This window comes from Myotis daubentonii, chromosome 16, assembly GCF_963259705.1.
Source record: "Myotis daubentonii chromosome 16, mMyoDau2.1, whole genome shotgun sequence".
Classification (NCBI taxonomy): domain Eukaryota; kingdom Metazoa; phylum Chordata; class Mammalia; order Chiroptera; family Vespertilionidae; genus Myotis; species Myotis daubentonii.
In genome coordinates, this window is record NC_081855.1 from 19,034,586 (window position 1) to 19,058,763 (window position 24,178).

The window sequence follows — 24,178 nt, forward strand, 5'->3', positions numbered from 1 at the left end:
CATGGTATTAATGGAGAGTGGCCATTACTACCAATCTTAAAGAAATAAAAAGAATTGTAAGGAAATACTATGCAAGAGGTTCTGCACTCAATTCTGATGAGGGTTTTCCCCACACCACCAAGCAATTGTATAGGGCGCCATCTGGATAGCCTATAATTCAACTCAATCTGACACTATCTACCCAGAGATAGCATCAGATTACACAGGTGAAGGGCTCAGCCCTACAAAGACTGCCCTTCAAATGCCAACGACAAGCCTAGGTTGTTACCTATGCTGACTGACTGGCTATAACTCAGAGGTTCCAATGACCCCCTCCTTGGATTTAATTACCTCGCTAGAATGGCTCACACACTCAGGAAACCTTTATTCACTAGATTATCACTTTATTACAAAGGATACATGATCCAGTGGCCAGGTGAATGATACACAGGGTGAGGTTTCAAAGGAGCGTTTATCCCCATGGAGTTTGGGTGTGCGTGGTGGGGTTCTGGTTACCCAACCTAGAAGCTTTCCAAACTTTCCTTTTGGGTTTTTATGGAGGCTTCATTACATAAATCATTGGTCTGCTGGTGATAAAAATATAAGCTACGACAAGATAAAGTACATTTAAGTTTATTCAGATGCTTTCATTTAATATTCAAGTGTGGAAAAGTAGCCAGCCACATGGGCGAGTACTGGCTTGAACTAGCTGGTCAGCAAGGCTGTTCCTCTAGAGCAGGGGTGGGGTACCTTTTTTCTGCCAAGGGTCATTTTGATATGTATAACATTCGTAGGTCATATAAAATTATTAGCCTGCTACATTTGGTCAAACATTTCATTAACTCACCCCTAATGCCTTGGCAGGGCCAGACCAAATGATTTTGAAGGAGGTATAAGGGCTGGGCACCCTCCCCGCCCCCAACTATAGATAAATCACATTTTGTTTTTCCATTCGCCATTTGATGAACATTTAAATTTGGGGCTATTGCGGATAATCCTGCTATGGACTTTCATGAACAAGTCTCAGTGTGGATATATGTTTTTACTTCTGTTGGGTGGAAACCTGGGAATGGGATTCCTGGGTCATATGGTTGGTGTACATTTAACTTTTTATACACCTGCCAAACTGTTTCACAAAGTAGCTGCACCATTTTACATTCCCAACAACAGTGTATGAGGGTTCTATATTTTTAAAAAAATGTTTTATTAACTTTTTTTTAGAGAGGAAGGGAGAGGGATGGATAGAAACATCAATGAGAGACATTGATGGGCTGCCTCCTGCACACCCTCTGGGCATGTGCCCTGACCAGAATTGAATTGGGGATCTATTGGTTCAAGGGTCGATGCTCAACCACTAAGCTACATCAGCTGGGCAAGGGTTACACATTTTGTACCTCTTTGCCAACTAGAAGCTCTTATAGCTGGAGTTGCTAAGCTGTGAGAACGTGAGCTTGCTGATACTGTTACCAGAGAATTGCATGGGTGGAATTTCTTCATTGCTAATGGAAGTGGGGTTCTTAAGACATCTTGAGAAAAAGAGTTTTCTAAGACTCGCATGAAAGAATGAGTGATTTTTATTTGTGTGCAGTTCTATCCCTTGGTTTGCAAAGTCCCATTTCCCCTAAACCAGTCCTGGGAAATGTGCAGTTGGGGCTTCAGTGGAACTAGAGGAAGAGCCAGCGTCCAAAGGTTTTGTTCCATGGTGGAGTGGAATCCAGCACAGCATCCAGCTAATTCCAGTCCATCAGTCCATTGTGTGGGGGGTCCACATGGCTGTGGGCCATGTGGGCAAATGCAGGGGAGCATGTCCCACATCCTCCTGCAACAAGAGAGCCAGGAGCCCAGCATAAGAGAGCCGAGAGAGAGAAAGCTTCTTTGTTCAGGAGTTTATGTATCTGAGATTTCACGCCCTTGAAATGACCATACCCTTTCTGGCCAATACCCGGTTCCCAGGTGTGACTGACAGGTAATCTCTTTCCCACATCACCCCAACACACTGGGCATGCGTCTATTGTCCAGTCCCTTCTGCCATTAACCTGCAGTGAACAGACCTGGAGAATGTTGCAGCTTTCTGGCACTAATGGCATGCCTATATTATTTGGCCTTTCCTTTACTACTTTCTGGTTAATGAATAACCAAGTTATTATAACAGTATCAATACCAACAGCCATTCATTTGTTGCATCATTTATTTAATAAATATTATCTGAGTACTCACCATTATGTGTAGGCTCTGACCTTGCAAGAAGTCCCTAACCTCTGTAAGATGAGAGACAGCACCCAGATGATATTGTTTCAGTACACTGAGCCTGGTTCCCCCTGAGCCTTTCCATTGCAGGAGGTGGGGAGTACCCTGATGATAGTTGGAGTTGGGTCTGCAGCAACTGGCAGGGCTTGCCAGTGCACCCCTCCAACCCACTGGGACCCAAATAAGTCCTAGTGCTGTTCTCCCCACATTCCAACCAGCCTTGGAAGCCTGAGTGTAGCGTAGGTGCCAGGAGATGGTGGTGCCAGCAGTCTGTGGCAGCACCAGTGGAAGCCAGAGAAAGGCCTGGTGGATGCCAAGAGGGTGGGAGGATGGTTCAGGTGGGGAGCACAGAAAGTTCAGGATACACAGATACAGATGTGGATGTAGGGAGATAGGAAAAGGAAGAAGGGAAGAAAAGCAGCAACTCCTTGGCCATGTCTCTGGGTCTTGGGACTGTGGGAGCCTTTATTTTGTCACTGATTTTGCTTCTAGTGGCTTCACACTTCCATTTTCCACATATATTATGTATTAGTTGTTTAATGTATTAAGTTAAAAAAAAAACACAGACCCCCACAGTAATTGTTTCTTTTTTTTTAAAGGGGAGAATTATGATTTTTTTAATTTTTTAAAATGTATTTTATTGATTTTTTTACAGAGAGGGAGGGAGAGGGATAGAGAGTTAGAAACATCAATGAGAGAGAAACATCCATCAGCTGCCTCCTACACACTCCCCACTGGGGATGTGCCCACAACCAAGGTATATGCCCTTAACGGGAATTGAACCTGGGACCCTTGAGTCCGCAGACTGACGCTATCCACTGAGCAAAACCGGTTAGGGCAATAATTGTTTCTTTTAAAAGGAGAAATAAAATCTTGGGGAAGCCCTGCGCACAGCTGGGATCCTGGCTGGCCCTATGCATTTTTTCTTTCGGGTCAAGCTCCGCTTTTGCCCCTCTGGCTCCAGCAAGCAGCTCCCATTCCCTCCCTCCTGCGCTCCGCGTCCGGTTGCCATGAAAACAAACAATGTTTTCGCGCAGAGACCTCCCAGACGCGGGCCCTGGAGCTCCCTGGGGTCGGAACCTGTGGGGAGCCAACATCTGCCACCAGCCGGAGGCAGAAGGAGGAGCCAGGAGAAGCGGCGCCTGGGTTGAGAGGTCCCCTGCCCGAGGAGGAGGCTCCCCCACTGGACCATTTCCCGAACCTCTCCATTTTTACCTACGAGGCCGTCGCCTTCTCCATCATCTCCTGTCTGTTTACCTATACACCTGTACAGGGTGCCTGAGGGGACAGGGTGGGTGCAGGGCCGGTGGGGGTGGGGGTGGGGGTGGGTTGAGAACGGAAAAGAAGGGCTCGCACTTTGTGTTTGGGAGACGCGCTGCGCGCACTTTAGCTTTTTTTGTTTGTTTGTTTAAGAAAATGAGATTTAAGTCTTCTGTGAGATGGCTTTTTTGTTTCATTTTGTTTTTCCGATGGCTCATAACTTTTATAACATTTTTAAGGGAGCCACTACTCCCCAAAAGATTAAGAATCACTGCATTATTATGCCAACACCAAGACCTCAACTCCTATCTATTACCATCAACGCCCCACCCCATCGCAGCTCGGAGAAGCCGCCTCCTCTCCCCTCCCAACCCCAGGGAAGGTCCCCCTGTTCCCGCGCCCAGGTAGGGCGCCATCGGAGCCGAGGAGAAGCGGGCTTAGGTCCCGCTACCCGGCCCCCGTGGTTCTTAGGAAGACCTCGACTTCCCAGTACTTTCTACCCTCGGCCGCCTCCCGCTCCTCTGCGGCCAGCTCCATCCCCCCAATCCCCACCCCCGGTTACGGGTCCCCGCGACGCTGCTGTGAAGTGGAGCTCCCAGGGCTGCAACCCCGCCCGGTTCCCAGTTCTTCAGCCCCGCTGCCCCCTCCCAGTCTTCTCCTTGGACCCAGATATGCGCGCAACTAAGCAACAGCCCCGCAGAAACATGGAAAAACACCAAACTGTGTCACCGTGTTCCCGACGCCCCGGCCCTGGGGGCCCCGCCCAGAGTCTGGGAAGGACCTCACACAGGCGCCCCGCTTCCCAGGTCCGCGCTTTAGCTTTTATGTTTCCTTTCTTCTCCGCTTGTCACTACCTTTGTCCATCGGTAGGAATGTCGAAGCAGCTGCCAATAATAAAATAAGGGTCTATGTTTGCACCTGAACGTCAGACGAGAGGGCAGTTAGATCCCAATATTTAGAATCTTGGGGTGCAGTTGGGCCCCGTCTATAATAGGATAACGTCCGCGGACCCATCCACTTTGTGAGGTGGGGGCACGCGCAGGGAACCTGTCATTTGTGTTTAGGGCGCGCACAGCCTCCAGACTGTTCTGTAAGGGATGAGCCTACCACTGCCCGCGGCCTTCCAAAGAGGCCCGTGGAGAGGGTGGACGCCCTGGCCCGGGCTGGGCATTGCCCAGGAGGAGGCAGCTGTGCCCTGAGCTGTGCAGACAGGTGTTTGAGCATGGGAGCTGGGGGCCTGAGCGCTCAGGGACTTTGCGGGAGTGCAGGGCACAGTGAGCGGCCTTTGCTAGGGTGGTGCCCCTGTTCCCACCGGACTGTGCGTTCTTCCTGCTTTAGGCTTCACTGCAGCCACCACCATCGCTTGGGAGCTGAGCAGAGGCCCATCGCCCGAGGAGCTGTCCTGCCAGGAAGGGACGCTCCTCACTGAGTGCTGGAGGGCGGGACCAGAGGCTGCAGACCTCCTGGACACAGGCCTGCAAGCCCTTAGCTTGCGGTCTTCGCAGATGGGGGTCCTGGCTGGGATCCTCCAGACTGTGGCGGGAAACCTTTTACCGGTGCTGGGAGGAGCCTGGATGATGAAATCCAAGAGCTAAAGTAGCTCAGGTGGAAGGTGGTGTTCCTGTGAGGGGAGGCCTGGGAAGGAGAAGGACTCAACTCTCCGGAGGGAAGATTGGCGTGTGTGTGTGTGTGTGTGTGTGTGTGTGTGTGTGTGTGTGTGTGTGTGTGTGTAATGACGGGGTGGGGAACAGTGGAGGTGGGGGACAACCTACACAACTTGTAAAAGAGCATTGTCACTTGAGAATTCATTCGTTGCTTATTCAGCAAACATTGCTTCAGTGTCTGCCCTGAGCCTGCTGCTGTGGTAGGCCCTGAGGGTGCACTGACGCAGGGTGCTATCAGGGGAAGTAGCGGGAATGTGGTCATTGGTTTTGACTGAGGCAGTGGATATGAGAGGGTCACTTTATTAACTGGGCTGGTGCAATTGTTAACGGATGCACAGGATGCTGCCCAGTTAGAGGCTAGAGGCTTTGTCGGTGTTGCCAGGTTTGTATCCAAATGACACTGCATGGTGCGGAAATTGTCTTGTGGGAGCCGGAGCAATAAAGCTCTTTTCTTTGGGCACTGACCAGCCCTGAGCTCACTTTTGCATGCCCCAGGGCTGAAGCTGCCCAGTCAGGGAGGACCCAGGACCTTCCTCCCTTGAGCAAAGGCAGGGATCCCTGCCCAGGGTGGACCTGCCTTCTCAGGCCTGTTCTGAAGGGGGTGAGGTGTCATGGGAGCGAGGTGACAGGGAAATTCTAGGGGTGCAGAGGGGATGGCTGCTGACACTCAGGCACTAGTTAGTAGGGGCTGGCCCTGCAGGACCTAGCGTCCTTCCTCCTGGCTCTTCTCTGCCTTTTATTGACCCATCACTTTCTGGGCTCACCCTTTCCTGCTCCTGCCTCCCTCTTTTCCAATAGCAGGCCTGCCCAATAGTCTGCCTTTGTCTTCCCATTAGAGCTTATGGCTTCCTGTGCTGCCCTCTGTATTGTCTCACAAGTCAATACACTGTACAGTCTAAATCTAACATCTCACACATATTTCTCAATCTTAGGCCCTCTGTCTACCCAGTATTCTGCTTTACTGTAGTGTAGTAGCATGATACATAAATGTAGTATTATGATATAAAAAATGTAGTATCATGACATATAAATATCTACTGGTCCCTAATGATAGGGAGGCAGTCTGGGATTCCGTGTGGCATCACTGAGCATGGACATATAATTCCCAGCAAAGTTATCATCAATGATCCATAACTTTAGGGCATGAGGCAACTGAAATGGCAATGTGTTTGTTTCTTTATATATTTATCCTCACTGAGGACATGCTTAGAGAGAGAGAGAAAGAAGAAAGAAGGGAGAGAGGGAGGGAGGGAGGAAGAGAGAGAGAGAGAGAGAGAGAGAGAGAGAAGAAACATCAATCAGTTGCCTTCTGAACCCGAAACCCAAGTATATGCTCTGACCAGAAATGGAACCAGCAACCCTTTGGTGCACAGGATGACACTCAAACAACTGAGCCACTCCGGCTGGGTGATGGCAATGTGTTTAGACATGAAGAAACCTAGACCCAAAGCCTGGACAGTCAGAGCCAGGACTCAGAAGCACGTGTTCAGACTTCAGCTGCCGAGCTGGTCAGTAGCCCCGCTAGTCTCCTCCACTGCGTCACTTCTCCCCGAGATCCTCAATTAGGTGAGGATGGGTCTCCTTCAGGGCTCGGTAGAGTTGATCTTTGCAGGCCCAGTCCCAGGACTTGCTGAAGCTGAACAACATCCTCATCTTGTCCGGATTTGTGGGTTCAGCCCGCACCCTCTCATACTGCTCCTCACTCAGCACCTGTCCATGCAGCTTGTCCAGGACTGTGTCCACTGATGTCACTCGAGTCACCAGGTCCTCCCGATGCTGGTCCACAAAGTGCAGCAAAGTAGGGGCATCTGGGGGGGGGGGGGGAGGTGAGGCCAGTAATGAATAAGAAAGGGTTTCCATTACATCCTCTCCCCCTAATTCCCCAGCTGAACTCTTCACTCCCTTTATCTGCATCCCTGGCTCCTCCCTGATCCCCACACATTTCCCGGACCACCAGAAAGGTACCTCTGCCCTCCCCTCATGTCAACTTCCAGCCTAGCATTCTGCTGAGCTAACGGTGGGGGTCAGGTTCATGATGGAGACATTTGAGATTGTTCAGTGGAAGGTGCAGGAGCCATGATGGGCAGGAATAAAAGGGATGGGGGAGAACTCTGCCCTGGGGCACACACCTCTGCAAGGACTGAACCCTTGTGAGATTTAATGAGTCCCCTTTCTTTCTCTCCACCCTCCCTCCAGGACCAGGTAGCACACTCCAGAACTGCCATGGCTCCTGTGGCCTCTAACAGCTGTCACTGACCTGTCAGGGCTTGAGAGACCAGGGGAGCTGCAGGTCTGATGTCCCCTGGAGGAAAAGAGATATGAATAAGCATCAGTATCAATGGTAGTTATTAACAAATGATAAGCCTTGAAACTCCTACCCACTTTTCTCTTTTGAGATTTATTCTGAGAACAAGCTACAGACTAATTCTGATAGAATAAGGATTAAGGGTGGCAAGTGCCCTTAGAGACAATGTTGATGAATCATTTCCTCATGCCTATTGGGAAACTGAGGCCCAGTTTTCCCATTTACACCCCTTTGCACAGGGTTTAATTTTGTCTTGGCCTGAATGAAACTCTGGTGGAGAAATAGCCAAGACCTTTGCTAGATATCTTCAACAATGAGATCTCCTTATTCTGAGCGTAAATCTACCTCCTTGACCTTTTTTGCACTTTGATTCCCACACTGTTTGTTCTGGAGTCTGATGTCAGAATCAAGAATTAACATCAAAAAAAAAAAAAAAAAGAATTAACATCAAGAAAATCTTAGCACCTCAGAGTAATTGGTAAATTTCAATTGAAAAAAACAAAACAAACAAAAACAACAACAGAAAGGGGATTAAATAACTACTTGCATATGGAGAGGAAGAGGGAGTCCACAGCAGCCTCTGTGGACATGGCCTGAGGTTTGAGCTGACCCAAGTTCAGTGTGGACAGGAAGTGAAATACAGGGGAGCTCCAGTTGTGGTGTTGGGAGCAGAGGGTTCACTTGGATGGAGGGAGGAGGGTGTCCCATGTCCTCCATGCTGACTGGACAGTCTTAGAGTTTATCCTGACTCATCCTCAAATGGGCACATCTACTGAGGAGGCAAAGATGTTAAAATCCAAAATGTAAGAGGAATGATGGAAGAAAATAGAGATGTTAAACTTGCACAGGAGGAGACTTAAGGGAGGCTATAATCCATCTTCAGGCACCTGAAGGGCTTTCCCATGGGGGTGGAGATAAATTCTTTTGTCAGCTCCAAAGAGCAGGATTAAGGAGGTCATTTAACATAAGGATAAATTATAACACTGCTACTATTTATAATAAGGATAGGGAACATCTAGCCCAGTGGTTCTCAACCTTCCAAATGCTGTGACCTGTGGGTCGAGACCCCTTTGGGGGTCGAACGACCCTTTCACAGGGGTCGTTTGAAAATACACCCTGCATATCAGATATTTACATTACGATTTATAACAGTAGCAAAGTTATAGTTATGAAGTAGCAACGAAAATAATTGTATGGTTGGGCGTCACCACAACATGAGGAACTGTATTAAAGGATCGCGGCATTAGGAAGGTTGAGAACCACTGGTAGCCCATGGGCTGTATAAGGCCATGACATCATTTGGTCTGACCCTGCCAACACATTAGGGGTGAGTTAATTAAATGTTTGACCTAAAATAGCAGGCTATTTTGTGTGTGTGTGTGTGTGTGTGTGTGTGTGTGTGTGTGTGAGTGTGTGTTAATCTTCACCTGAGGATATTTTTCTATTGATTTTTAGAGAGAGTGGGAGGGGGGAGGAGAGACAGAGAGAAACATGGGCTCCAACCATGTCCAGGGATAGAGCTGCAACCGAGGTCCATCTCCTTGCCTGGAATCAAATCCAGGACCCTTCAGTCCATGGGCTAATGCTCTAACCACTGAGCAAAACTGGCTAGGGCAGTAGGCTAATTTTTAAGTTGATAATTTTGTATGGCTCACAAATGATGTTATACATATCCAAATGGCCCTTGCAGAAAAAAGGTTCCCCATCCCTTATTTATAAGGACCACTGCATGAGATATGCATTTACATCAAGGATGTACTCATGGCCCACAGGCCAACAACTAATATTTTTTGAGGCCCAGCCAATATAATGGTATGTAAGAAAGGTTTTAATAAAAATTTTGTAACTTAATTTTTACAATATCCTGTTATACATAATTATTAATGACGAGCTAAAATGTTCTCTAATGACTGATTACATAATTATGTTGCATTTATTTCCCTTATGCGCCTTACACATAGGTGCACCATTTCTCTCCACTAATACTAGCAGTGAATATTTTAGCAGCTGATTGCCATGTCATTAGTCTTGTACTGACTTGTTTGGTGTGCACGACAGGAAATATTTCGCTTTCTGAGAACAAGAAAAATAAGTTTGTTTGCATTAAACTTACTAATTTGTGCAGTTATTCAGTATCTGGTAAGTTAATATTCAAGAAAAAATATTAAATTTTATTAAAATGTTCTATTATTTTATGTTAATGATTACTCATTTATTTTAGCCCTTTGTATTCAGCATGTCTCTATTGAAATAAACCTACATTTCAATGAAAATTAAAGCTTTTATTTGCGGCCCACATAAACTTAATCCTTGTTTATTTGGCCTGTGTTAGCTTTTGAGTTTGACATGCTTGATGTACATAATTTATTTAATCTTTCCAACAGTCCTACAAGTTAGGCAATATGACCCTCTTTTATAAATGAGGAATCTGACACTCAAAAGGGTGAAGTCATTTTCCCAAGATCACCCAGCAAGTAAGTGCCAGAGTGAGATTCAAAGGAGGTCTGATGCTGGGGCTGATAGTCCACACTTGTGATTGCACCGGAGCCAAGACGAGTAAAGACCATTCTCTTTCCCCTCCCTGGACAGCCTGTTGTGGCACCTCAGGAGGCAGATTCACTACATATATTTTTGATATTGTTAATCCTCATCTGAGGATATTTTTCCATTAATTTCCAGAGAGAGTGGAAGGGAGGGAGGGAGGAAAGAGAAAGAATGAGAGGGAGAAAGAGAGAGAGAGAGAGAGAGAGAGAGAGAGAGAGAGAGAGAGAGAGAGAGAGAGAAAATCATAAATGTGAGAGAAGTACATTGATTGGTTGCTTCCCACATGCACCCTGACTGGGGCCGGGGACCGAACCTGCAACCCAAGTATCTACTTTTGACAGGGAATTAAACTGCGACCCTTTGGTCCATGGGCTGACACTCTAACTACTGACCTACACTGGCGGGGGCCAGATTCACTAGGCTTTAATATTGAACATGATCTGCTTTTTCCTTGAAGGAATTTTATTTTTAAAACATGAATTTATTATTGATTGCAGAGAGAGTAAGGGAGAGTGAGAGAGAATTAGAAACATCAATGATGAGAGAGAATCATTGATAGGCTGCCTCCTGCATGTCCTCTACTGGGGATCGAGCCCATAACCCGGGCATGTGTCCTGACTGGGAATCAAACCACGACCTCCTGATTCATGTATCAACCCTCCCCCACTGAGCAACACCAGCGGGCCCTAGAAGGACTTTTGAGGGATTTTGCTTCTTGGCGTGTTGGTGCTGGTTTAAGACACTGTAAAGTTACATTCATCCCTAAAAGTTCATTATTTGATTTCCTCTTGTTTACTTTGAAGATATCTGAATGATCCAGGGTAGTGTATGTGCTATTGCCATAATTGGCTTAATTCATACAACCATATAACTGTCTAGTTCTTATTTTTCATCTCATATCCAATCAATTATGAGAAATTTTGCCAAATGTCTTGTGGGTGTCAAAATCTGTTAAATCAAGGGCAGTATAGAGACACCATGGTGCATGGGAGAGGAAATGGAGCTTAGAGTCAGACCAACTTTAATTCAAATTCTAATCACACCAAACGTTATGTAACTAAAAAGAAATCACATAACTTCTCTGGGCTATTTCTTCTCATCAGCAAATTTTGATCTCTCTCTCTCTCTCTCTCTCTCTCTCTCTCTCTCTCTCTCTCTCACACACACACACACACACACACACACACACACACACACACACACACAGGCAGACTCTTTTATTGACTTTCTGTTTCCCACCACTGAGCTCTCTGGACTTGTCTTGACTTTACCTGATTTCACCAAGGCCTTCCATACCACAGTCTCATCATCTTTGCTTTTAATCTCCAGTCGGATCCCCGACACAAAATGACCAACATAGAACTCAGAGAAGAGCTGCGGGTTCCCAGGGCTTCGATAGCAGAGCTCCAGTTCCTGTAGAAACAGTGGTGATGTGAGAAGCCACCATTCATCCTGCAAGTGAGGTGTCTCCCCCCCGACACCTTCTTGGCGCTGCTCAGCCCCATGGGGACCCTTGGATGATCTCTACTGAAATTAATGCCACTTCAGGCTCTGCTCTCTTCCTCATTTTCCATAAATCCTAACTCAGAAGGAAGAGGACATGGCTGGGTACCCCATGGATGAGTCAGGACTCACCCATAATGTAGTGCTCACACATCCTAAACCAGATCCTTCTCCCTTCATCTTGAACCAGATCCTTCTTTCTCCATCTCCCCCATCTTGAACCCAAATTCTAATTTTTCCAGCCCAAAGACTGTCTTCTTAATGGATCCTAAGCTTGACATATCTTTTTTAAAAAAAGATAGTAACATAGTAGTTTATTATCATTACCAAGTATTATGTATTTTTAAAGTATATGTATATATACTGCAGAGAGGAAGGGAGAGAAATAGAGAGATAGAAACATCAATGATGAGAGTGAACCATTGATTGGCTTCCTCCTGCATGTTGGACTGAGCCCGAAACCCAGGCATGTGCCCTTGACCGGAATCAAACCTGGGACTTTTGGTCTGCAGGCCGGCGCTCTATCCACTGAGCCAAACTGGCTGCGTAGTCAGCAAACTGCGCCTCGCGAGACACATGCAGCTTTTTGGCTCCTTGAGTGTGGCTCTTCCTAAGCCTTAGGAGTACCCTAATTAAGTTAATAACCGTGTACCTACCTATATAGTTTAAGAAATTCTTATTACAGACTAATCTGATGCTGCCATCTCTGCTGAGTTATCCACATACGATCTCAAAATTGCCAAACTTCACCCCATTCCACTTCAAAATGAGCTATTTCAACAATTATACCTTCACACTTGCAGTGTCTGCCCTTCCCAGAGAGAAAATGTGTAGAGGTTCCCAATCATAGACTTTCCCTGCCTTCTGACAATACCAGATCTAGACCAAATCTCCATTTCCTTAGATCTTCCCCGTAATTACCCAACTAAGGCCCAAATCCTGAAATAGGTTCTTTCCGCGTCTCTTGATATGAGGGGCCCCACGGTTCCCATTGGTGTGCGTTCTCTCACTGCAATGACTAATAACCCCACTGTGTTCAGCTACAGGTGTTCTCCTGTTGGTTTTGCTTGAAGAGCATCAACACCCTATAGCCCAACACTTCTCACTTCCCCTGTCAAACCCCATTGTTATCCTTATCCTGAATATGAACCTGCCTCTTACTATCCTCCTTTCTCCCAATCTCTGAAGCATTCCTGCTTACCCAAAATTCCACTCGCTGTCTGCCCAACCCTAACTGGACCTGCCCCTGGGGAAGCTCTGAAACCTGCCTCACAGCTATTCCCAACATGACCTCTCGGCAGGGAGGGGATATCTAGACTGCTCACCTCAGGGATTATTTCCAACCAGTCTGAACCAGACACAGTATAGCGGGAGCCCAAGTAGAGTGGTGTCAGCGGGGGCGGCTTGCGTATTTGAAAAAACTGGAACTTCTTTTCTTCATCATCTATGGCCTAAGGGGCATACAGACATTGATTAACAAAGGAGGGTTTCTGTGGTCTAACGCAGAGATTCCACCCTATGGAATCTGGTCTGAATAAGGTGAGGTGGTGTTTCCACATATTTATGTGAGTGAAGGGGTTATACCACCCATGAACTCTCCCACCCCAATGACTGCTACACAGAGATCCCCACACTTGGCCAGTGCTGTGTTCAGGGTGTGAATTGGTAGAGAAGAAGTGAGAATGGAGGAGTGGGTGCAGCTCTGGGCATGGAGCCCCCCCTCCCCATCCCCCCAACCATTTGACTCCTGGAAAGAAGCTGCAAAAGGTGTCTAGCAATGAGTAGTGAAGCAGTGAGCCCAGTCGGTGGAGGCCTGAGGGACAGGAGACCAGTCCATGTCCCATACTTAAGCCCAGTTGACCCATCTAGGGGGCTCCTGGATACATGTCATGTCTCTGTCAGCCCATCCTAGCCTGCCCTTTCCAGCTATTGGGGCAACCTTTCGAATGGTGCAGTCGCTGGGGATTATGTAGAGGTGGAAGTTGACTTCCTCGGATTGGAGGCGATAGTAGAGCAACACATTGGAGATGACAGGAATGCACAGGGCTGTATGGATCATTCTCAGTAGAACGCCTATGGGGGAGAAGCTAGGGTTCTCCAGGACTATGTAATGTGGCTCCACACTGGCTGGCTTCTCCAGAAGTATCCCATCCTCTTTAATGTGGGCCACTTGGAACCAGGATATGTCCACATGTTGCCCTGAAAAGAATAAATTTGAAAGGTGAGCATTTGGTGCCCTCACTGAGTCATGTATGCCTGGGGCAGTGGAGTCCTTAGGCATAGACTCAGTGGCCTATCTGGGGAACCCAGCAAGGAAGGCAGCATCCTGGGTCTGGGTCTTTTTGGGGTTGTGGGCAATAGGTTTTCCAGAGTGGGAGCATCACAAGAAGCCACTCAAGCCAAACCTTTACAATAGCCTAGCTTCTCCATATTTTTCCTCTATGGGATTTGGCTGTGTTCTTGGCTTCTCAGCATTAGTTGGTCAATGTCTTCTTTTCCTTTAATGCGTGTGTTTAATTGTTTCTAAAGTCTATGAGCTACTCGATAATATTCTTATACATTCCTTTTCTGCCCAAATCAGCCAGAATTGGTTTCTTTGATTGCAGCCAAAATCTCTGACCAGTTTACCAGGTGTGGACATTGTCACCATGATAGAGAGCTTGAGGGATGAAGGCTGGTCATGGGAGATACACTGGCCTAAATGTCAGGAGTCCTGGCTCCATCCCTGTGTTGCCTGGCAATTGCTGCAATGCAGGCCATTTCTGGGCAGCACAGGGGCATCCAGCAAGGCTCACAGGCCCTTGGGCTGCATGGGCACCAATCAGCTGACTGATTTAATCCCAGGAGTAGCTGTGGAGACTACAGCTAAAGTTTTCTCATTTATTAATTCCTTTTCATGTGTGTGGAAAAATAATATCATAGTGGTGTACACCACCTGACAAAATGCAGAAATATTTACATCTGATCTTACCAAGCAGTACAGCTATTATTACCATCTTTCCCTTTTCCATTAGTCTTTCTCTGCAGCAACACCCTTTCATGTTTTCATTTTGAACCATGTCGCTTTGTCTTTCCCAAGCTGGTTTAAATTTCCCCAAGAGCCTGTGGACCTTTCTAATGACTGCAGTACTTGATCCCTCCTAGTGGATGTAGCATCCCTAGTTCACTGCTTCTTGTTGTAGTGTTGAGGTTGCTTTCCCCTCTTTGCTATGATAGATAGTCCTGCAATGCACATGTTTCTGCAGAGAACTTTTTATATTTCCCTTGAGCTATTACCTTGGAATTGTAAGTCCCAAGAGATAAGAAGGTGTGTGAAAGGATGCCAGATTTTGCCAAATTGCTTCCCCAAGAGGTGGTGCACTTTGCACTGCCTTGGTGACACTAATTGGATGATGTCACCTCGCCCTCCACAGAACTGGAACGTCCTCATGTGTCAGATGGGGGAACTGAAGCTCCTGGAGGGAAGTGCTTTTGCGAAGGTCATGAGTCAGCTACAGCTCTGGGCTGAGATCCCTGCTCTCAGACCACAGTTCGCAGCACTTAAATTCTGCGCCACACTAATTTTGACTGAATTCTGGATGGTGTTGTGTGTGTTTCCAACTTGTCTTCTTGCTAATGTACCAGCTGTCCTGGCTTGCCTAGGCCTGAGAGGGCTAAGAACTGCACGTAGAACCTCACCAATGAGGGTAAAAAGCAGCTAGTGCCAAATTCCTAAATGAGGCCACTATTAGTCACTGAGGTCATTGTTTCTAGGACAACAAGAAGCTTCAGCTCAGACAGCAGGTGACAGGGTTTCCTGAGGTCTTGGTTTCCTGGCTGGGCTCAGCACAGTGAGCTACAAGGAGACTTTGTGCATTTTGCCTCTTGCTTTTTATATAGCATCCCAAAGGAATAGTCCTGACTGGTTAAAGGGTGAGGTCCAGAGTTTGGCCTAGAGAACGCTGGTGGACATGGGCTTGGGTAGACCTGGGGTGAGTATTGGTGTAGCTCTGTTCCTGGTGGTAATATACCTGGGTTAGAATCTCAACTCTGAAAACGGGAGAAGCGGGACTGTCTGGCTTCGGTCAGAGCGAGGGCAGCTTTCTCTCCGAGCTTTGCAGCGGGTGCTGGGACTCAGAGAGGCAGAGCTCCTGGGGACAGGACTGAGAGCCGCCATAACTGCTCTCTCCGGCCCACCCTGTTGATCCTGTGCGACCCGCCTTACCCAAGCCCTGCACAGAGGCATTTGCCGAATAGCCTCAGGCAAAGGCTAGATTAGCACCTCCCTAGAGGACAGAAGTTCTCTCACTGCTGACACAGCTGATTCTCATAGCCACTTGGCCTGGAGGTCAAACCCTCCCTGGAATTAGCTACAACAATCAAGATTTATCTATAAGACTGCGAACAAAGACCACTAGGGGGTGCACCAAGGAAGCATAACAAAATGCGGAGACAAAGAAACAAGACAAAATTGTCAATGGAAGAAATAGAGTTCAGAACCACACTTTTAAGGTCTCTCAAGAACTGTTTAGAAGCTGCCGATAAACTTAATGAGATCTATACGAAAACTAATAAGACCCTCGATCTTATATTGGGGAACCAACTAGAAAGTAAGCACACACGGACTGAAATAACGAATATTATACAGATGCCCCACAGCAGACCAGAGGAGCGCAAGAATCAAGTCAATGATTTGAAATGCGAGGAAGCAAAAAACATCCAACCGGAAAAGCAAAATGAAAAAAGAATCCAAAAATGCGAGGATAGTGTAAGGAGCCTCTGGGACAGCTTCAAGCGTACCAACATCAGAATTATAGGGGTGCCAGAAGATGAGAGAGAGCAAGATATTGAAAACCTATTTGAAGAAATAATGACAGAAAACTTCCCCCACCTGGTGAAAGAAATGGACCTACAGGTCCAAGAAGCGCGGAGAACCCCAAACAAAAGAAATCCAAAGAGGACCACACCAAGACACATCATAATTAAAATGCCAAGAGCAAAAGATAAAGAGAGAATCTTAAAAACAGCAAGAGAAAGTAACTCAGTTACCTACAAGGGAATACCCATACGACTGTCAGCTGATTTCTCAACAGAAACTTTGCAGGCCAGAAGGGAGTGGCAAGAAATATTCAAAGTGATGAATACCAAGAACCTACAACCAAGATTACTTTATCCAGCAAAGCTATCATTCAGAATTGAAGGTCAGATAAAGAGCTTCACAGATAAGGAAAAGCTAAAGGAGTTCATCACCACCAAACCAGGATTATATGAAATGCTGAAAGGTATCCTTTAAGAAGAGGAAGAGGAAGAAAAAGGTAAAGATACAAATTATGAACAACAAATATGCATCTATCAACAAGTGAATCTAAGAATCAAGTGAATAAATAATCTGATGAACAGAATGAACTGTTGATTATAATAGAATCAGGGACATAGAAAGGGAATGGACTGACTATTCTTGGGGGGGAAAGGGGTGTGGGAGATGTGGGAAGAGACTGGACAAAAATCGTGCACCTATGGATGAGGACAGTGGGTGGGGAGTGAGGGCGGAGGGTGGGGCGGGAACTGGGAGGAGGGGAGTTATGGGAGGGGAAAAAAAAGGAACAAATGTAATAATCTGAACAATAAAGATTTAATTAAAAAAAAAGATTTAACTATAAGACTGCGAACAAAGACCACTAGGGGGTGCACCAAGGAAGCATAACAAAATGCGGAGACAAAGAAACAGGACAAAATTGTCAATGGAAGATATAGAGTTCAGAACCACACTTTTAAGGTCTCTCAAGAACTGTTTAGAAGCTGCCGATAAACTTAATGAGATCTACACGAAAACTAATAAGACCCTCGATCTTATATTGGGGAACCAACTAGAAATTAAGCATACACGGACTGAAATAACGAATATTATACAGACGCCCGACAGCAGACCAGAGGAGTGCAAGAATCAAGTCAATGATTTGAAATGCGAGGAAGCAAAAAACATCCAACTGGAAAAGCAAAATGAAAAAAGAATCCAAAAATGCAAGGATAGTGTAAGGAGCCTCTGGGACAGCTTCAAGCGTACCAACATCAGAATTATAGGGGTGCCAGAAGATGAGAGAGAGCAAGATATTGAAAACCTATTTGAAGAAATAATGACAGAAAACTTCCCCCACCTGGTGAAAGAAATGGACTTACAGGTCCAAGAAGCGCGGAGAACCCCAAACAAAAGGAATCCAAAGAGGACCACACCAAGACACATCATAATTAAAATGCCAAGAGCAAAAGATAAAGAGAGAATCTTAAAAACAGCAAGAGAAAGAAACTCAGTTACCTACAAGGGAATACCCATACGACTGTCAGCTGATTTCTCAACAGAAACTTTGCAGGCCAGAAGGGAGTGGCAAGAAATATTCAAAGTGATGAATACCAAGAACCTACAACCAAGATTACTTTATCCAGCAAAGCTATCATTCAGAATTGAAGGTCAGATAAAGAGCTTCACAGATAAGGAAAAGCTAAAGGAGTTCATCACCACCAAACCAGGATTATATGAAATGCTGAAAGGTATCCTTTAAGAAGAGGAAGAGGAAGAAAAAGGTAAAGATACAAATTATGAACAACAAATATGCATCTATCAACAAGTGAATCTAAGAATCAAGTGAATAAATAATCTGATGAACAGAATGAACTGTTGATTATAATAGAATCAGGGACATAGAAAGGGAATGGACTGACTATTCTTGGGGGGGAAAGGGGTGTGGGAGATGTGGGAAGAGACTGGACAAAAATCGTGCACCTATGGATGAGGACAGTGGGTGGGGAGTGAGGGCGGAGGGTGGGGCGGGAACTGGGAGGAGGGGAGTTATGGGGGGGAAAAAAAAGAGGAACAAATGTATAAAAAAAAAAAAAAAAAGAATCTCAACTCTGGTCAAGTATCTTCACCACTCTGAGCTTCAATTTCCTCATGGGTTTATCAATCAAGATGACATGAGCATATATGTAGCTGACTTGCATGATATTGGACACAGAATGCTCAGTAACTGTCTTCAGTTGTAATTATTAACCATGTCCCAGGACCCCTCAAAGAAAAGTGCCACCACTTGGTGAATTCACTCCTGTCCAGATGTGGCTTTCAGTCTCAAAAGCTTAGGCTAGATTCCTGTATGCTTGAACAGATTCCTCTTCTTTGGGTAAATCCCATTTCCTAAACTGACCAGAAGGAGGTATAAGACTGACCAAGGCATGGCTAGGGTGTCCTCATGACAGGGAGGGGCCAACTCATCCACCCCCAAGATAGTAGCATGATTTGGGAGCTGGGAGCAGGAGCTAAGGCACATCTTGTCCTCTTGGGCCCTGTTGGTACATTCTGACACCAGGCCTTAGACACATGAGGTTTTTCCTCCTGGAATACCCTGCTGTAGAGCAGGGAGTGGCTTTGTAGCCCTGAGCATCCCAAGCCAATAGGAGACCTGGGCAGAACTGAATCTATTGACTGTATTGGCCAAGCCCCTATCTCCCTGAGAAAGCACTTGGAGATGCCCGGGGCCAAGGTCTCACTTTGAAGAATGGGCAGAATATTTCTTTTGGTGGCATTATTCATCACCCTATAGATGGTCAGGTGGGAATAATTAACCAGTCCCAGTTTGTTGTGAGAGCCCAATGCACCTTCTCCTCAACTTTTCACATGTGAATGGGCTCTACAGAGCCTGACCTATTTCTCATCTCCCTCTGCACCCTTGGGACTGGCCTTTGTTGCTCCTGTACCCAAGCTCTCCTCCTGATGAGTAGCTTGACTTGTTTACTAAACCTTTGGTCTCAACAAATTCGTCTCTTCTGGGTCTGGTCAGTTCTTTGCTTTTTTAGCTTTCTCATTCTATTTATTTTTCTATTGGTTTGTAAATTCTTCTTAAACACACATATATACATATAAATATTATATATCTTAATGTCCATACTTAGAGCCTCAAATAAATCAATAATTCTACCTAGCAGTGATACTAAATATATTCAACTACTAGAATGGCATTTTAAATCAATATATCAATCTATTCGGTCATGCACTGCTGAACTATGGCAATATACTCTGAGAAAAGCATCTTTTAACAATGTTGTCATTGTGTAAACATCAGAATGCACATACACAAACCTTGATGGTATAGAACAGTGGTTGGCAAACTGCAGCTTGCGAGCCATGTGCGGCTCTTTCATCCCTTGAGTGTGACTCTTCCACAAAATACCACGGGTGGGCGCGCACGTACAGTGCAATTGAAACTTCATGGCCCATGCGTAGAAGTCGGTATTTTGTTGAAGAGCCACACTCAAGGGGCCAAAGAGCCGCATGTGTCTCACAAGCCGTAGTTTGCCGACCACTGGTATAGAACACTACGCACCTAGGCTATACAGAATACCACCATTGTATATGTGGTCTGTCATTGACAAAACATTGATATGTGGTACATGACTATAAATGAAGCATTATAATTACTAGTATATCCCCCTTTATTATATAAGTAAGCTTTACATATCAAAAAAGTACTTTCAACTGATATAAGCTATAACATGAGCTGTTTATTAAATCATTCCATCATAACTTCATTAGTTCTATCTGAGTCATGATTTGATATGGAGAATCGCATCAGGTTCTTCTAACTTTCTCATTAAATTGATAGACATTATGTCTGAGGCAACCAGCATTGGCTGGGTGTGCATCTCATGGCCTGGAATGGAAAGCCTGTGCCTCAGCCCCTGCCACCAACACTGCTCCTAATACCAAATAGGCTCAGACCTTGCTGCCTTTCCCTGGGTGATGTGGAGAGCTGCTGCCTCAGCCACCCAATCCATGCCTACACATGCGCAGGCCCCATTACTTATCTCTGTGGCCAATTCTGGATTATGTTGTCAGGTCACTTGTGGTCTCAAAAAGTGGAGAATTTATCTTTCCTAATCAGTACTGAAGTATTTCAGCATTTTAACCCAGATGGCATTTCTAGTGCAGCCTTCACCCTCTTGTGAACTACACTAAGATCTTTGGATTCTTTAACACTCAACTTGCTATCATTGTTGGCACTTTGTTCTTTCTTTTTTTCAAATCCCCACACATCAGGCATTATTATTGTTGCTTTACCTAGTCATTTGTTTGTTAGGTTTACCCAGATGTGTCTCAGTATCTTTGCTGATCATTTCATCTTGCACCCCATTCTTTTTATGTGTGATCATTTTGCTTAAAGTACATCCTTTAGAATTGCCTTCAGTAAGGATTTGTTCATGGAAAGCTATCTTGATTTTAGTTTGTTTAAAAATGTCTATTTAAGAGGATTAAAAATGGCAGCAGAATAAGTGGATGCTGCACAGACATGCTCCCAGGAACAAACTGGAATTACAACTAAAATACAGAAAAACGTCCTCAATAACCAACGGAAAACTTGCAGGAGAGAATCCTGATACCCGAGGACCAATAGTGGAGACTGCATAGAGACTGGTAGAAGGGGCGGAGGTGTGAAAGGGCTGGCTGGGTGCCCACATGCAGCAACTGAAGACCCGGAGAGATATCTCTGCTGTGGGGAGTTGCCACTGAGAACTCTGGGATCTAATCCCCAAGTTTCCCCCCAACCACCCAGAAGAGTGCACCAAAACTGGGAAGAGTACCCACATAACATCTGGATGTGAAAAGCAGCACCCTCTTAAAGGGCCAATGCACAAAATTCCCTGTGGTGCCACCTACCCTGTGCTCTGGCAGAAGGAGGGTAAAATGAACTGAAGCTGTGAGAGCAGAAGCCAGCACTAGGGACTTGGGGGATAGAGTTCAGAAGGCAGACATCCCAAGTTTCCTGGGCTGATTCATTTCCTCACATAGCACAGGACATCTTTCCCACATATACATTTGCCTTACCTGAGGGGAAGACAGTTGACACACTCTATTGGAAAACACCTTGCTCTGAGGCCATTTAAGACATTAAAAACAACAATTAGCCTCCAGACAGAAGCAACTGCCCCACACTGTTGAAAAACTCTCGCCACACCTGAGAACAATTGCCTGAGGGGCAATTCAAGTTGGAATCCTATCAGTCAGCCTCTGGAGATTTTGTCTTTGCCTGATCTAATTAGTCAGAATGAGCCTTTAACACTTTCCTGCACTAGCGATTGAGAAGTGTAGAGCAGTGGTCAGCAAACTGCGGCCTCTTGACTGTGGCTCTTCCACAAAGTACCACGTGCAGGTGCACACGTACAGTGCGATTGAAACTTCTTGGCCACACTCAAGGGGCCAAAGAGCCGCATGTGGCACACGAGCCACAGTTAGCCGACCACTGGTGTAGAGGATCTAGCTAATACATAGTCACAAACCCAAACATACAGCCAAAATGAGGAAACAAAGAAACAACCCCCAAATGAAAGAACTAGAGAATTCTCCAGAAGAAGAGTAAATGAAGCAGAGATAAGAAATTTATCTGAAATGAAGTTCAGAGTAATGATGATAAAGATGCTCAACAACATGAAAAAAGCTATAGCAACTATGAAAAAAGAACAGTCTGAAATAAAGAATGACACAACACAAATAAAGAACACATTGGAAGGAATACACAGCAGATTAGGCGAAGCTGAGGATCAAATCAGTGATTTAGAAGACAGAGTTGAAAATATCACTCAATCAGAGAACCAAAAAAGAAAAAAGAAAAACAATGAAAAAACAGAAGAGCTTAAGGGAGCTGTGGCACAACATGAAACATAACAATATTAGAATATCAGGTGTGCCAGAAGAGGCAGAAAGGGAGAAAGGCATAGAGAAGGTGTTTGAAAAAATAATGGTAGAAAACTTCCCTAACCTGGTAAAGGAAAAAGTCACACAAGTTCAGGAGGCACAAAGAACCCCAAACAAGAAGAACCCAAATAGGCCCACACCCAGAAACATCATAATTAAAATGCCAAAAATTAAAGACAAAGAGAGAATCTTAAATGCAGCAAGAGAAAAGAAAACTGTTACCTACAAAGGAGTCCCCATAAGGCTGACACCTGATTTCTCTTCAGAAACTCTACAGGCCAGAAGGGAATGGCATGAAGTACTCAAGGTAATGGAAAGCAAGGATCTGAGACCAAGATTATTATATCCAGTAAGGCTATCATTCAAAATAGACAGTCAAATAAAGACCTTCTCAGACATAAAAATGCTAAAGGATTACATCACCACCAAGCCTGCATTATAAGAAATGCTAAAGGAACTGCTATAATGAGAAGAAACAGAGAGAAAAACCTAACCATACAGAATTAAAATGGCAATAAATAAATACCTATCAATAATAACCCTAAATGTAAATGTATTAAATGCTCTAATCAAAAGGCATAGGGTAGCTGAATGGATACAAAAACATGACTCAACTACAAGAGAGCCACCTCAAAACAAAAGACACACAGAGAATGAGAGTGAAGGGATGGAAAAAAATTTTCCATGCAAATGGGAAAGAAAAAAAAAGCTGGAGTAACAATATTCATATCCAACAAAATAGATTTTAAAATGAAGACCATCACAGGAGACAACAAAGGTCACTACATAATACTAAAGGGATTGATCCAACAAGAGGATATAACCCTGGTAAACATACATATATGCACCCAATATGGAAGCACCTAAATATATGAAAAACTTCTAGAGGACTTTAACAGAGAGATCAACAACAGAAAGGATATTGCACCCCTATGTTCATAGCAGCACAATTTACAACAGCTAAGATTTGGAAACAGCCTAAGTGCCCATCAGCAGCTAAGTGGATTAAAAAACAGTGGTACATCTACACAATGGAATACTACCCTGCTGTAAAAAAGAAAGAACTTTTACCATGTGCAACAGCATGGATGGACCTGGAGAGCATTATGCTAAGTGAAATAAGCCATTCAGAGAAAGATAAATATCACATGATCTCACTCATTTGTGGAATATAATGAACAACATAAACTGATGAACAAAAATAGAACCAGAGGGGAGGAAAAAAAGAAAAACGATTTTCAAATATAATATAAGTAACCCTGTTATTTGCAGATTTTTAATATTTCCTACAACTTTAGTGATATACAATGCTAGTACAGTTTTGGTAATATTATATTTAAAATATTTTTTTGAAATATTAATGCTTATTGCATGTAATGTATCCTATCTAATAAAAGAGAAACATGGTAATTAACCGTAACTTCGCTACCCTTCCCATTGGCTAATCAGGGCGATAAGCAAATTAACTGCCAACCAAGATGGCGGCCGGAAGCCAGCTGAAGCGAACAGGAGGCTTGTTTGCTCCAGTGAAGGAGGAAGCCAAGGTTCCCTGCCTGCTGCTGCCGGCCTCTGAGCTTGCAGTATAAGAAACAATGTTGCAAATATAGAAGCAAAACAATCCCCATACTTTCAGTCAGCCAGCTGAGCTGGAGTTGCAACAGAGTTTCAATTATAGAACCCAAACAAACCAGAAACCTGCTTTCAGCAGCCGAGGTCTCAGAGCTGGAGCCGAGCCTCAGAGCTAAAGCCGGCTCTCAGTTCCAGGGACAGCCATAGAAGGTAAATAAATCCCAGAATTAAAAAAAGAAAAAGAAAAAAAGGAGAGGTTGTGAGCTTCAGTCACTCACCAGCCTGAAAATGGCCCTCAGACTGGCCAGACACCCTAGCGGGACCCCCACCCTGATCCAGGACACCCTTCAGGGCAAACCAGCTGGCCCCCACCCATGCACCAGGCCTCTA

At 45.2% G+C, this 24,178-nt stretch overlaps 1 protein-coding gene across 1 annotated transcript in view; it reads right to left on the reverse strand.

Annotated features, from left to right (window-relative positions):
* Positions 1–5,253: 5,253 nt before the first annotated feature.
* Positions 5,254–24,178, reverse strand: part of LOC132218168 (NACHT, LRR and PYD domains-containing protein 1-like) — an 86,251-nt gene continuing 67,326 nt past the window's right edge. Inside the window, 6 exon segments of the mRNA XM_059668997.1 lie at positions 5,254–6,690; positions 6,693–6,958; positions 7,408–7,452; positions 11,271–11,412; positions 12,828–12,953; positions 13,442–13,701. Coding sequence (XP_059524980.1) covers positions 6,637–6,690; positions 6,693–6,958; positions 7,408–7,452; positions 11,271–11,412; positions 12,828–12,953; positions 13,442–13,701 — 893 coding nt within the window. The 3' untranslated portion in view covers positions 5,254–6,636.